The sequence below is a fragment of the Mustela nivalis genome (assembly GCF_964662115.1).
Source record: "Mustela nivalis genome assembly, chromosome: 18".
Taxonomy (NCBI): domain Eukaryota; kingdom Metazoa; phylum Chordata; class Mammalia; order Carnivora; family Mustelidae; genus Mustela; species Mustela nivalis.
This window is the reverse complement of record NC_139037.1, coordinates 54,814,833-54,828,656: the sequence shown is the minus strand read 5'-3', so window position 1 is coordinate 54,828,656 and position 13,824 is coordinate 54,814,833. Positions and strand designations below refer to the sequence as shown.

Sequence of the window (13,824 nt, the reverse complement as noted above, 5' to 3'; positions counted from 1 at the left end):
CGTTCATCCTCATTTAATGACAGATGTCCTCGACTCAAGATGCTTCAACTTGCAATTTTTTATGTGAAGCTTTACACTTTCTGTAGAAACCATACTTTGAATTCGAATTTGGGCATTTTCCTGGGCTCCTGATATGCTGTATGATACTCTCTCTTGATGAGTAATTACAAGGGCAAACAACGGATACACCTACATCCGTTCCGTACCCATAGGACCATGCCACAGTATTCATGAGTTACATGAGCTGCTCAGCACTTGTGTTGGCCCCAAGTGTTCCAAGCATGGCCAAGCTCTGGTTTTCGGCTGGTTAAGTGGATTAAATTTTCAATTTATGATATTTTCAATTTAGGGCGGGTTTTCTGGGAGTCGGAGGTAACCCCATCATAACTCATGAAGATCTGTAGCGACTTTTTCTGCAAGAGGAGGGAGGCTCCCCGGTAGAGGTGGCATCGAAGGCTGATACATAGAAGTCTGCAGGCAAAGCGAGACGAGTGTTCCAGCAGGGGCAGGACCTGGCAAAGGCCAAGTGGCTTGAGTGGGGTTGTTGGATTTAAAAAACTCGGAACAGTTAGGTAGAGGGCAAGATAGTTATATGTCTTGAGGCCTGAGTCCTATTACTGACTTGTGTCGGACCCCAGACAAGCCTTCTTTTCTTTGGGGCTCTCACTTCTCCAGTCTGTCCCTCAGGTAAACGGGCACAAGCTCCCTTATTCCTTCTGAACTCCCCTCCGGCTGGGAGAATCCACCGAAAGGCTGAGGAGTGACAATTCTTTGAGCCAGTCGCTGGAGTGTAGAGGCCGGCCTTCCTCCCTCCTTGTGGGCCAATCACCGCATTCTCCTTGAGACAAGCCGCTAGACGAGGGCGGTCTAAAGGCTTCGTGACGTCACACCCAGGATAAACCAATAGCAGCTACTAAGAGGCGGGTTGTTTTGGTGATGGACAGCTCTTTTTTAAGATGTCCGCTTAGCGCGGAGCCCGTCGGGAAGCTTTGAGGCGGTGCTGGGGTGGACGGGGGCGGGAACTTCTGGTAGATTTTGCCCAATCATCAGTCGTGGTTCTTGCGATAGACGGGCAGTCTTTCCCATCCCGGTCGAGTTAAGGGGGCGGGGCTCTGCACACCAGACTGGGCGGGACCCTCAACTTTGATGGGCGTCTTCTTTGCCCAGTTGGTAAACGACATTCTCAGACGGGCTGCCTCCATTGCCAATGAAATCTCCTGGCGGGGTCGTTGTGGGCGGGACGTGGACCCTCCGGTATAAGGCGGTCCCGGGGGAGTGCGGAGAAAGGGGGGGGTCGCGGCGGCAGGAGGAGGAGTAGGTGCGGGTGAAGATGGCGGCAGCCGAGGCCGCGAACTGCATCATGGAGGTGAGCGCCTGGAGCGCCGTCGGGGGTGGGGGGCGGTTTGTTGGTCGGTGTTGTATGCCTCCGTCGTGGGGAAGGGGCTCCGAATGGGCGGATTGGGGCTGAAGGCTCTCAGCCGTAAGGAGGGGACGCTGCATGCTCCGGATCCCGGGATATAGTCTGAGGTGCGGGTTTCCTGGCTTTCGAGGGCCTGCGGCACCGGGTCAAGCCGAGGGTGTCGTGCCCCCTCCCACGTGGAGGAGGGCTGGGGGCGCTTCCGGCCTGGCCCCCACGTGGCCGAGGCACGGTGGGTGGGGAGGGGGTGTGCCGTGCCCGGTGGCCCGGCGGGCTCCACGTGCGGGACAAAGGCCCCGCCCCCGGCCGGGGGAGGGGCCCCCCGGGGGGGGGCGGAGAGGAGGCTCCGACCCTCCCTAGGAGGCCCCCTGCCCTCTCCCCCCGGGTTCGCGATGTACCCTTCGGGGAGGGCTTGCTTCGGTCCCTACGAGAAGTTAAGAGTCTTTCGGGAGGCGCAGTGTATCTCTGTTCTCCAAAACCCTGATACCGAGGCATCTGCTTAGGCTTCGGTCCAGGTTTCGTGCTCTCCTGGCTTGGGATTGGAGGAAGAGGGAAAATTGGTTCCCTCCGGACCCCCGTTTTCCTGTCCCTGGATTCTCCCCTGCTCGGGGCTTTGGGAGCTGGGGGGATGGGGCATGCCCCTGTGACCTCCCCCTGGGTGGTGGGGGGGCCTCTAGTTGAAGGAGATCCTTCCCGATAAGGTGTCGTGCACCCCCTTGTGGCCATTTCTGGGTGTGTGGGAGGGACATCTTTTTCATGGGGCGTGTCCCAAAGCCCATCTCCCCTTTGAAGCCCTCCCGGGCGAGGGGAGGGAGAGTTTCTGCTGGGAAGAGGATATGGGGAATATGAGCTACTAGCTTTACTACCTATTGGAGATCTGTCTCTCCCGGGCGCATATGCGAAGGTGGGAGATGACCTCCCCCTTCCTGAAGCTCTGTTTGAGAGTCCTGAGCCTGAAGGCTTGAAATGGTTTCCTGAGCGGTTTGGTTCTTGTGCAGCCATGTGGGGTTGGCTCCGGTGCTATTTCAGGACCTCTTGGGACTTGCCTTGTCGTGGTATTAGTGATATTGAGAAATGTGTCCCAGTGGGAAATCCCCTTACCAGTCACCCTTTTTTATAGGTGTCCTCTCTGGCTTGAGAGAATAGGGGCGGGGCTTGGAGCTCTGTGGGTCGTGTCTGTGACTTTGTGCTTCTTGGCGCCTGGAGGGTGGTCACATCTGGAAGAGATGTAATCTGATGGGGCCTGCGGACTCCCTCCTTTGCCTTGTAGTGTTGTGGGGCAGGCAGCTCCTAGGGGTCACTCCAATGACTCCCACCCACCTTGACTCTCTTCTGGACCAGGGTCCCTATGGGTGGAGGAAATATCTTTCTTAGAGGTTGCCTCAGGACTTGGCCCCACACCCCAAGGTGTCGTGTCGTGGGGTTTGAGGGTCCAAAGTCTGGCCTCCTCCTCCGTGGGATTCTACCTTCCTGGGAAGAGGGTGCTAAGCTAGGAGAGTGGCTCCAGGTGGTTTTGTTTGGGGCTTCCTGAGTCCAAGGCAGGAGCGAGGGCTCAGGGTGCCAACTCTGGTGGGGGTGCCTTTGCGCCACACCTCCTTTCTGGAATCCTCTGACAAGAGACTTGTTTGCAGAGGTGGCAGATGCCCAGTGGGCACATCCTGCCAGTCCTCCCCTCCCCTAGCTACTCATGGCACCCCAGGATGGGGGGTGTGTGTCAGGAAATGTCACCTAATCTGGGGGGATTAGATGATGAGGGGGAGCGACAGCTGGCAGTGCCTGTGTGCCTGCTGGGTGCCAGTTCCTCTGTCCTGGTTGGGGGAGGTGTGTATGGTCAGGTGTCTGGCCAGAGAAGGACAGCGTGGGGGCGGGCCACCATCTCTCCAGCCATAGCTGGGACAGAACCCCATCTCTTCTCCCCCCACTTCTCCCATCCCTTTTAAAAACATCCCTGCCTCTTTTCTTGCTCCCTCTGCTGCCTCATCCTGCCATGCCAAGGAAAAGGAAAATTGCAAGAAACACCCCCTCCCCTGTGAGCTGGGGTCCCCTGGCCTGGCCCTCCCCTAGCCGCTCCCAGTAGCTAATCCTGTCTCCCTGTTACTCTCTCCTAGAATTTTGTAGCCACCTTGGCTAATGGGATGAGCCTCCAGCCGCCTCTTGAAGAAGTAAATATCCTTTTGTGAGACCCTTCCCCATATAAATATATCTTGCCACATCCCAGGCCCTTTCAGGCAGTCTAACCATGATTCCTCTTGCTTCAAATCAGTTTACCCTGTGCCCCCAAACTGTTAGTACAACCCCCCTCCAGGTTTGTGGCTCCCATCTGGCCTCCCCAAATACTGTGGCTACTTCCTTAACTCCATTTCCAGCCCCCCCTTTCCCCTTCCCGTGTCTGCCCCAATTCTGCCTTCCCCTCCCCTCCCCAGCTGTGGGCTGAGCTAGAGAGACTGGAGAGATGGTAGGCGTGGCTGAGGTATCTGGGTACTCCCCTGGATGGTGCTCTGGGGGGGGAGGTCCTGGAAGAGAAGAGTGGGGTTGTAGGTTTTGGGGTTTGGGGAGGCAAGATGGCAGACGGGGTCTGTAGGATTGCCATGGTATGATTTGGGGTGTGTGTGTCTGTTCTCCAGGGAGAAGTAGGGACCTGGAGGTTTAAGAGGCCTTAGAGAGCCTTCAGATTTGACCCATGCTCCCATCCACCTCCTCCCAGGTCTCCTGCGGCCAGGCAGAAAGCAGCGAGAAGCCCAATGCTGAGGACATGACGTCCAAAGATTACTACTTTGATTCCTATGCTCACTTCGGTATTCATGAGGTGAGTGTGAACAGCTTCTAAAGCTGCTGGATCTTGAGGGGGTTAATGTTTGGGGGGGTTTCTCACGCATGCGCACTGCCTCCTCTGGCACCGAGCCCAGCCGCCCCTCTGGGTGTGAGGCACACACCTCGGGGTCGCCTCTCCCAGCCGTTGTCTTGGAGACGAAGCTTCGTCAGGAGCTCTCGGGAGGCTGGGGTGGGAGCGGGAGCGCAGGCGAGCTTGCCTGCGACTTCAGCGGGAGGTCAGGGCCTGCCGGTCTCCGCCGCCCTCTAGTGGCTCGCGGTGGAACTGTCCCCCAGCTGCTCCCGCCTGCCGTGCCCCCTGCTTTCTGGACCCTGTCTCAGGGAGGTCCCGTACAAGAAAGCGGTGGGAATGGGATTCTGAACATTTTTTTCTTTCTCTTTCTCTTTTTCTTTTTTTTTCCTTTTGCTGAAACCTCTTTTCTAAATTGTAAAAGATACGTAACAAAAATTTCCTTAAGGCGTAGTACAGTTCAGTGGCACTAAATTCTGGGAAAAGCCAAGGAAATGGAACTTGGGAGGCAGTGGTAAAATCAGGCCAAGGCAGTAGGGAGTTTAGCCTATCCAGTCTGATTTTACAAATAGGGAAACTGAGGCAGGTGGGAAGGAAACGATTTGTTCCAAGGGGACTGGGGAAGTGGGAGGACTGAGCTCTGGCTCTCCAAACTGCCAGTGTGTCAGAGGCCAGCACACCGTTTTCCAGCTGGGAACGCAGGTCCCCTCATGGCATGTTTGTACCTTGTGCCCCCACGTCCCTGTCCAGGAGATGCTGAAAGATGAGGTACGCACCCTCACGTACCGGAACTCCATGTTTCACAACCGGCACCTCTTCAAGGACAAGGTGGTGCTGGACGTGGGCTCCGGCACAGGGATCCTCTGTATGTTTGCTGCCAAGGCTGGAGCCCGCAAGGTCATTGGGGTGAGTGTCGCATGTAGGCGGGTGGGTCAGGGCATGGGGACGGAGAGGGGCCCCTCAGGGCTCAGGGATTGGATGGAGGGGATTGGGGGTGGAGGGTGGGAGTGGGGGGGTCTCACCCTCCCTTCTTCCTGGGCCCCCAGATCGAGTGTTCCAGTATCTCTGATTATGCGGTGAAGATCGTCAAAGCCAACAAGTTAGACCATGGTGAGCCCAGGAAGAGAATGGGTTTGTGGGGATGGAGTGGGTGATTTCCCGCTTCCCTGGGACCCTTGGCAGTGGGGTAGGGATTGTCACTGAACAGATTCAGCTGTTCTCCCGCCATGGGCTCTAAGAATCCCCCCTTCTCAGAACCCACAACAACGGGTAGTGACAAGGAGCTGGCTCTGCCGGTTTAGAAACTGAGTGGCGAGGTCTTGAGCTAGGGGCCTCACCCATCAAACCCTGGGGCAGGGAGCACTCTGTAGCTTGCAGAGGCGTGCGGGGTCTGTGGTGAGGAGTCTCTTGGCCACCCCTTTAAGTTCAGCCCACATTCCCTTCCGGAGGAGTCTGCACCCACAGGCTTGTACATGTGTAAATGTTTTCACGCCCACGTGCTCGTCTTGTACGTAAATAGCATTTCACACGAGGCTTTTGCCCTCACTTCCTCTACCTGCTCACCGTGTAGTTGCACACGTTTCCAGATGTGAGAGGTTCTTGCTCTTTCCTATGACCACTGTGGCCCACATGTCCTGCAGCTCCCTTCTTCAGGCCCCTGGGGGCGGGCATTCCAGTAGCCCCTGCGATGCTCAACCCCTTCCCCACAGTGTCCGCTCATGCAGGAACTCGTGCATCTGGAAGGCCGGGTTATTAAAGGAGGGTAGCTCAGGTCACAAAGGCCAGTGGTGCAGATGTTGCCACATGGCCTTTGAGTTCCTACCTGCCAGGTTCCTGGGGCAGCTCATGTGGGAAGATGGGTGGGTTTTCTGTGTGTGGAGGCTCCTAGCATTCTAGAAACTGAAGTTTTTGTTTTTGTTTTTAAGATTTTGTTGATTGATTGAGTGAGTGCAGGGAGGAGGAGGGGGAGAGAATCTCAAGCCGACTCTACACCAAGCGCGGAGCCCACCACGGGGTCATATCCTCTGACCCTGAGATCATGACCTGAGTCAAAACCAAGAGTGGAATGCCTAACTGACTGAGCTACCCAGGGGCCCCTGCAGTGACTTTTTTTTTTCTTTTAAGATTTTATTTTTTTGACAGAGATCATAAGTAGGCAGAGAGGCAGACAGAGGGAGAGGGAGAAACAGGCTCCCCGCTGAGCAGAGAGCCTGACGTGGGGCTTGATTCCAGAATTCTGAGATCGTGACCTAAGCCAAAGGCAGAGGCTTAACCCACTTAACCAACTGAGCCACCCAGGCGCCCCATGAGGTGATTTTTTAAAAAGAGATTATAGGGCGCCTGGGTGGCTCAGTGGGTTAAGCCGCTGCATTCGGCTCGGGTCATGATCTCAGGGTCCTGGGATCGAGTCCCGCATTGGGCTCTCTGCTCGGCAGGGAGCCTGCTTCCTCCTCTCTCTCTCTCTCTCTGCCTGCCTCTCTGCCTGCTTCTGATCTCTGTCTGTCAAATAAATAAAATCTTTTAAAAAAAAATAAATAAATAAAAAGAGATTATATATATTTATATATGTGTATGTATATATAGAGAGAGAGAGAGATTAGTATAGTGAGCCCCCAGATACATACCACTGAGCTTTATATATCTCCCCTGGAAGCAAGTTTCAAACATGATGTCATTTCTCCTATAAATCCTACCGTGTGTGTGTGTGCGTGTCCGTCCCTGATAGACCCTTTTAAAGAACATGACCATGCTCTTAACGACGCAGTCTTACCATCCGGTGCCTAATCCATGCGTTTCTGCTTCTGCCTTAAAAACATCTAGAGGGACGCCTGGGTGGCTCAGTTGGTTAAGCAGCTGCCTTCGGCTCAGGTCATGATCCCAGCGTCCTGGGATCGAGTCCCGCATCAGGCTCCTTGCTCCACAGGGAGCCTGCTTATCCCTCTGACTCTGCCTTCCACTCTGTCTGCCTGTGCTTGCTCTCGCTCGCTCTCTCTCTGACAAATAAATAAATAAAATCTTTAAAAAAAAAAAACAAAAACATCTAGAGATGGGGTGCCTCGGTGGCTCAGTGGGTTGGAGCCAACAAAACATCTAGAGAGATGAATGAATTTTAAAACTGAGTTAATAGAGGGGCACCTGCCTGGCTCGGTCTGTAGAGTGTGTGACTCTTGGACTTGGGGTGGTGAGTTTGAGCCCCACGTTGGGCATAGAGATTACTTAGAAAAAAAAAAACAAAACCCAAAGCAGAAAACCCTGAGTTCAGAGAGTGTGGCTTCAGCCAGCAGAGTTCTTTGAAGATGTCTACCTGCAGCTCCCAGCCTTTCCTTGAGGAGACAGGGGCAGCTCCAGCGGGGTCCCCGGGCCCTGGCCCTGCAGGGGAGGCGAGCGAATGGGTCGCCATGGGGCCAGCTGCATGTGGCTGTCTCTGCCCCCCGCAGTGGTGACCATCATCAAGGGGAAGGTGGAGGAGGTGGAACTTCCGGTGGAGAAGGTGGACATCATTATCAGCGAGTGGATGGGCTACTGCCTCTTCTACGAGTCAATGCTCAACACCGTGCTCTATGCCCGAGACAAGTGGCTGGTGAGGCCCGCGCTGGGGTGGGAACAGCTCACACAGGTTGAGCGCCTATCATCTGGGGTCTGGGCAGAAAACCAAAAGCTGGGCTAGAGATTTCCCCCAGCGGGGATTTCATGTAGGGGGTTGATGGCCCAGATGTTGCAGGGCCCAGAGCTAGACAGTAACAAGCAGACAGTGTCAGGAGGTGGGTGGTGCTGGGAAGAAGACCACAGCAGGGCAGAAGGATGGGGGAGAGGCTGGAGGGCTGTGGTTCCAGGTGCTCAGATCCAAGCAGGCCTCCCAGGGGGAGGTGACTAAGACCTGAACAGGGGGTAGGAGCCATAGGAGATCTGGGGTGAAGAACGTCTGGGCAGAAGAACTGGTGCAAAGGTCCTGGGGCAGGAGTGTTCCTTATTGGGTGTTGAGGAACAGCAGGGAGTGGACTGGGGGGGAGGGGTCAGGAAGAACAGTAGAAGGGAAGGGGGTGGAAGGGCCTGCACACCCCGTCTCAAGAGGAGCCGGGGAGGATGCTGCAGATCTTTTACAACCTGTGAAGGACAGGTCTGAGACTTAGGTGCTCCTGGATGCCTCCCGGCAGCCATGTGGGGAATAGAGGTGGGTGTGAGGGCAGAAGCCAGTAACCAGTGAGGAGTCCGGGTGGCTCAGACCAGTGTGGGGATAGTGTGTGTGGATAGAGAGCCAAACTGTCAAGGTTTGGGGGCAGTGTTCCAAGGCCCCCCACATTCTTCACACCCCCTCCCCCTTGGCAGGCCCCCGATGGCCTCATCTTCCCGGACCGAGCCACACTGTATGTGACAGCCATTGAAGACCGGCAGTACAAAGACTACAAGATTCACTGTGAGCTCGGGGGAGGCCCCCTAGGAACTCCGGGGGGCAGGGCAGGCTTGGGCTGGGCGCCCCTGATGGACTCACCCCTCCTCCTGCCTACCTGCCTGCCTCCCCAGGGTGGGAGAACGTATATGGCTTTGACATGTCCTGCATCAAAGATGTGGCCATCAAGGAGCCTCTGGTGGATGTGGTGGACCCCAAGCAGCTGGTCACCAACGCCTGCCTCATAAAGGTGAGGGCGTGGTGTGGCCGGTGTCCCCAGGGGTGGAACCAAGGAAGGGCCACCAGCTGAGCCTGAGCCTGAGCAAGACAGGAGGTCTCCCAGTGTTTGCCTGAGGCCTGGGAGTCTGGCCAGTCGGCCAGAGGTGGTGGTAGAGGCCCGGAGAAGCCACTGGATCCCTTTAAAAAGCTTATGAGCCAAGCTGGGGTGGGGTTCCAGGTGCCAGGGTGAGCAAGACCCAACCGGCATAGACTGCTCTGGGGGGATGCGTTCCACGGGGGCACCCGTGAGCCAGGCAGCTAAGCCCCTTGGCTGTGCCCCAGATGCAAGAAGCCCAAGGCCACGAGTGAGCTGATGAGGGCTGCTGGGCCAGTGATCGGTTCTGAGCCCCCAGTGTGCGTGCACTGAGCTGGACACTGGGGTGAACCCTAGAATTGGCGCTGGGCTGCGAGAGGCGGCCCAAAGCTGGTGGAGGAGGAGGAAGTCCAGAGGGAGTGAAGACGGCAGCTGGGAGGGTGGGCGCCGGGGAGCTGGTGGAGGGATTTGGAGCAGGAGTTTGATGTGATCTGATGGACAATGTTTAGAATCGTCACACTGGCTGATTTGTTGAGTAAGAGGATGTGGGGAGAGACAGGGACAGAAGTAGGGAGCCCTGTGAAGAGGCCCCTGCAGTGGTCAGGTGCTGGTGGTGGCCCCGGACAGGGCGGAGGCCATGGGGAAGGGACAATGGGCGATTCTCCGAAGTGGCAGTAGTGGCTCCAGGACGAGGACCTGTCCAGTGTGGGCTTTGGCCGTGGGAGAGAAGGGGGCAGGACTGCAGTGTGGCAGCCTAGGCTTTTCCGCCACCTGCTGGCCAGGTGCTGGGGCATGGGGCTCACGGGGCCTGTCCCGCAGGAGGTGGACATCTATACCGTCAAGGTGGAGGACCTGACCTTCACGTCCCCCTTCTGCCTGCAAGTGAAGCGCAACGACTACGTGCATGCGCTCGTGGCCTACTTCAACATCGAGTTCACGCGCTGCCACAAGAGGACGGGCTTCTCCACCAGTGAGCATGGGGCGGGGCCGGGGTGTGGGACAGGGGCAGTTGAGGGAGCCGGGGGCCTGTCATGTCTGTTTCCCCACCCCTAAAACCATACCCAACAGTCCCTCTCTCAGGCTTGATGAGGGTAAAGGGACTCGGGTCGTGGAGGGGTCAGACAGAGGGAAGGGCCAGGCCAAGGCCTAGGGTGGGGGCTGGGCAGGAGGCCCCGGGGACTGGCCGCAGCCTGGCTGACCCAACTGCACCCCCAGGCCCCGAGTCTCCCTACACACACTGGAAGCAGACCGTGTTCTACATGGAGGACTACCTGACTGTGAAGACGGGAGAGGAGATTTTTGGCACCATCGGCATGCGGCCCAATGCCAAGAACAATGTGAGACACTGCCAGGGCGGGGCAGTGCTCGGGAGGGGCTCCACTGCCTGCTCCGGGGTCCCAGCAGCCCTCCACTCGATTGAGTGTGCGACCCCTGGGGAGACCCCAAGTGGATGGGAGGACACAGGGTCTGGAGCCTGGAGTCCAGGGCCTGGGCTAGAAGTGTGGATCTGTGGGTATGGGCCTGGGTAATGCTCAGGGGTTGTGGCCAGAGGGGTTGTCCCAAGGGTACACCCGTTTCAGAGGGCATTTGTCCCTGTCTGGAGATATTTTGGGCGCTCATACCTGGAGAAAGATGCTGGTGGCCTCTAGCACAGGACTGTGGAGAAGCCTCATTTCCAGCCCCAGATGTCCGTAGTACAGAGCTTGGGACAGCCTGGCTAAAGAGACCAAAGGAGAGGCCCAGAGAAGCCAGGAGGAAGCCTGAAGCCTGGGCCAAGGTGGTGGGACTGAGGGCAGAAGTCTTCACGGTTACTGGCGATCTTGGCCCAAGCTTTTTCCAGAGAGTGCTGGGGGGTGGGGAGCACAGAGTGAGACCTGGCTTTCGGGAAGCCAGGGAGCCGAGGAGGTACGGACAGTCGGGTTGGGACCAGTGAGTGGGAAAGTGTGCTGGAAGAGATGTTTGCTTCTTAGAAAAGAGGGAAGGAGTAACTGCTTTACTGGTGGGAATGGTTCTCATGGCAGGAACAATCGTTATGCAAGAGACAGCTGCCGAGCTCTGGTCTGGAGGGGCGGGCTTGGCTGGGATCTCAGAGTCTCTGAGGGTGTCACGGGAGCCAAGGCTCAAGTCAGGGTTGTGGGCAGATGCTGAGGGTGCGACCAGCAAAGAGGCGTCTCCCAGCCAGGACATGGGGTCTCTGGGGAGCATGGGAGGAGGCTGGGGGCACACCCCCTGCCGCGGCCTCCCGACTCAGACCATTCCAGACCTCTGCCTGTCCTGTGTCCAGTCCCCCTCACATCTCCCGTTTCCCTACAGCGCGACCTGGACTTCACCATTGACCTGGACTTCAAGGGCCAGCTGTGCGAGCTGTCCTGCTCCACTGACTACCGGATGCGCTGAGGCGACACCCGGCTTCTCCCACCCCGGCCGGGCCGGCCCTGCATGGGCCCAGGGGCTGCGGCGTTCTTAGGCAGTTTGGGGGCGCCCCCTTCCTCTCCTTCCCTCCCTCAGAAGGGGGTTTTAGGGGTCTGGGCTGGGGCGGGGCACATCGTGACTGTGTTTTTCATAACTTATGTTTTTATATGGTTGCATTTACGCCAATAAATCCTCAGCTGGGATGGCTCGGCTTCCTGGGGTAGTGGGGTTGGGGTTCTGCATGCAGGTTCTGCTAGGGACGGCCTGAGCAGCTGGCGGTCCTGGGATGGGCGCCTGATGGTCACTGTAGGTCTCTGTCGCCCCTGCTGTGTCTCCAGGTCTCGCTCCCTGGCTCTGGCCTCTTGTGGTCTCTGTCATCCATGGCCCCCTGCCAGGGTCTGCTCCCCTGTCCCCCCTCCTCAGGTGCATGTCTCTCCCCGACCTCCCCCATCCCCCCCCCCATATGCCCCCTGAGGCCCTGTTCCCTCTTGTCCCCATTGGGCAGGGCTCCTGCCCTAGTTGCCCTGCTGGGCTGTGGGAGGGTTGGGGTGTGGGTTCCCAGCATAGCAGGGCCCTTAAGTTTCCCAGAAAGCCATCTCCCCCCCCCCCCCCAGCACACACATTGTTTCAGTGTCTGGCTGTTTTTTCCTGTCCAGGACCCTCCAAGGCCAGGCCAGGGCTGACTGGCAGTGACTACTGTCCTGCCCTCTGCAGCTGGGGAAACTGAGTCATGGGGGGGTTGTGTTAAGGGGTGAGAATTCCTTGTGTGTTGGCTTCCTTCCCTAGTCTAGCTGGAGACTTGGAGGGCAGCAGGGCCTGTTTCCCTTCCTTACAGAGATGGACTCAGAGGCCCCACTGACAGCTCCCCAGGGACTGTGTTCACCCTCTGCTACAGGCATGGCATATATACTTGACCCTTGCCCATGGCCTTGTGCAGAGTCCTTGGTCCCCCAGGATGCTGTCCACAGGACCCAGGTCACCTAAGCCACCATGACTAAGCTGTCCACAGTCCTGGCTGGCTACACATGCTTCAGTACAGCTGGAGCCCTAGGCCCGGTGGCTTTTCACACCCGACTACACCAAGTCCTCTTATGGGATGACGTGCTAGGCCCCAGACTCCCTTTGTCCACCATTCAAGAGGGCTCCGTGTGGGCCCTGCATCGTCCAACCCACAAAGGAGCCTGGCCCACGAAACCTCATGGTCCCCGATGGGTTGGGTTGAGGTCGAGGTCGCAGGAACCCAGCGCCTCCCTTTCCTGGAAGCCCTAAGCTGTGTCACCACTAGCAGGTGTCAGCTGCCCCGCCCCTCTCCCTCCGCCTTAAAGGGGTCCCTCTCCAGAGGCCTCCCAGGGTTATAGCTCTTCCGTTTAACTGTGCCTGCCAGGGCTCAGAGGCCGAGTAGGACGTGGGAATCCGGGTTCTAAGCTTGCCATTCTGGTGTGGTGTGGCCTCCTCGTCTAGGCCTCATTTTTCCCCGCGTGGGTAGTGGGGACTGGCCGTGATTCCTGGATCTCAAGGGGGCCTCCAGGGAACTCTCCCACTCGGGGAAGAGGGCGGAGCCGCACCCCAGGGCCGCTTCGCACATGGGTTTCAAGGACCACTCCCGGCCCCGCCCCACGATGACCCCTCACATCCTTCTGTTGCTTCTCGCCTCCACGGTCCTGGGGGATCCGGACCCCGTGGGCAGGTGAGCAAGGCGGGTCGGCAGCGGGGACAGGGAGGGAAGGACACGGCGAGGAGCGTGCGCCCCCTTCAGGCCACTGCTTTCTGCGTGGAGGGATGATGAACTGTAAGCGCGCCTCTGTGGTCGCGGAGTTCTGCTGGCCCCGACCCCACCTACACCCCTTCCCCGAGAAGATTCTGTTTGAGCGCGGCCTTCTCCCCTGCTCCCTCCCCAGGCAGCCCCAGCGCCAGGTCGCCCAGCACCGCAGGCGCTTCTGTTCCCTGGTCACATGCCAGACCCACCGCCTGCCAGAGATGATCTACTGGCTCAGCTCCGCCTCCACCAAGGAGCTCTCAGGGAAGGCCGGCCGCGAGCCCCAGGACCCCCACAGCTACGGACGCCGCCGTCGGCGCGAGGCCAGAGCCCTGCTCCGTCTCCAGGACCCAGGACTGAAGAAAAGAGGCCAGCGCAGTGCCCAGCTTGCTGCGTGACGTTGGGCACGTCCCTGGCCCTCCCGTAGCCTCGGCTTACCCATCTCGGTATTGGGGCCACGACCCCAGATTTCTTTTTCCCCTAACTCCATATCCTGGCCTCACTCAAAAACTCTCCCCGCGCTGTGACTGGGCTGGACCCAGGGGGACACCGGGACTAGAATACCCGTAGAGTCCGGAGCCTAATAAAACGAGTTTCCTCTTTCAGCCTCGCTTGTCTGTGCCCATTCCAGCCTCCCAGTCAGAGCCCAGTCTCTAACGTAATCTTTCCCTTTATCCATGCACCTTTTCCCCACACAGAA

General features: G+C 57.9%; 2 protein-coding genes across 5 annotated transcripts; both read left to right on the top strand.

The window, feature by feature from the left end:
- Positions 1-1,121: 1,121 nt before the first annotated feature.
- Positions 1,122-11,571, top strand: PRMT1 (protein arginine methyltransferase 1). Of its 4 annotated transcripts, none has more exons than XM_082710296.1 (11): positions 1,268-1,366; positions 3,526-3,579; positions 4,122-4,223; positions 5,007-5,162; positions 5,303-5,366; positions 7,694-7,836; positions 8,583-8,670; positions 8,778-8,893; positions 9,776-9,926; positions 10,172-10,293; positions 11,270-11,571. In XM_082710296.1, exons 1-11 carry the CDS (start codon positions 1,331-1,333, stop codon positions 11,351-11,353), a joined length of 1,116 nt encoding a protein of 371 aa, XP_082566422.1. In that variant the 5' UTR covers positions 1,268-1,330; the 3' UTR covers positions 11,354-11,571. The 4 variants fall into 4 exon arrangements, with proteins under 4 accessions (XP_082566423.1, XP_082566422.1, XP_082566425.1 ...); XM_082710299.1 differs by having other exon boundaries at positions 1,287-1,366; positions 3,526-3,872; XM_082710297.1 differs by lacking the exon at positions 3,526-3,579 and having other exon boundaries at positions 1,122-1,366.
- Positions 11,572-12,951: 1,380 nt separating this feature from the next.
- ADM5 (adrenomedullin 5 (putative)) lies at positions 12,952-13,522 on the top strand (the record flags this gene model as incomplete). The annotated part of the gene is made up of 2 exons (XM_082711150.1): positions 12,952-13,055; positions 13,267-13,522. The coding sequence occupies 2 exons, from the start codon at positions 12,952-12,954 to the stop codon at positions 13,520-13,522; spliced, it is 360 nt and encodes a 119-aa protein (XP_082567276.1).
- Between the last annotated feature and the right edge of the window lie 302 nt (positions 13,523-13,824).

Bases quoted from the DNA above. Each gene is read 5' to 3' on its own strand.
- PRMT1 (XM_082710296.1), top strand. From the start codon at position 1,331: ATGGCGGCAGCCGAGGCCGCGAACTGCATCATGGAG. The intron at 4,224-5,006 runs GTGAGTGTGAAC...GTCCCTGTCCAG, and splicing joins CTCACTTCGGTATTCATGAG to GAGATGCTGAAAGATGAGGT. The intron at 5,367-7,693 runs GTGAGCCCAGGA...TGCCCCCCGCAG, and splicing joins AGCCAACAAGTTAGACCATG to TGGTGACCATCATCAAGGGG.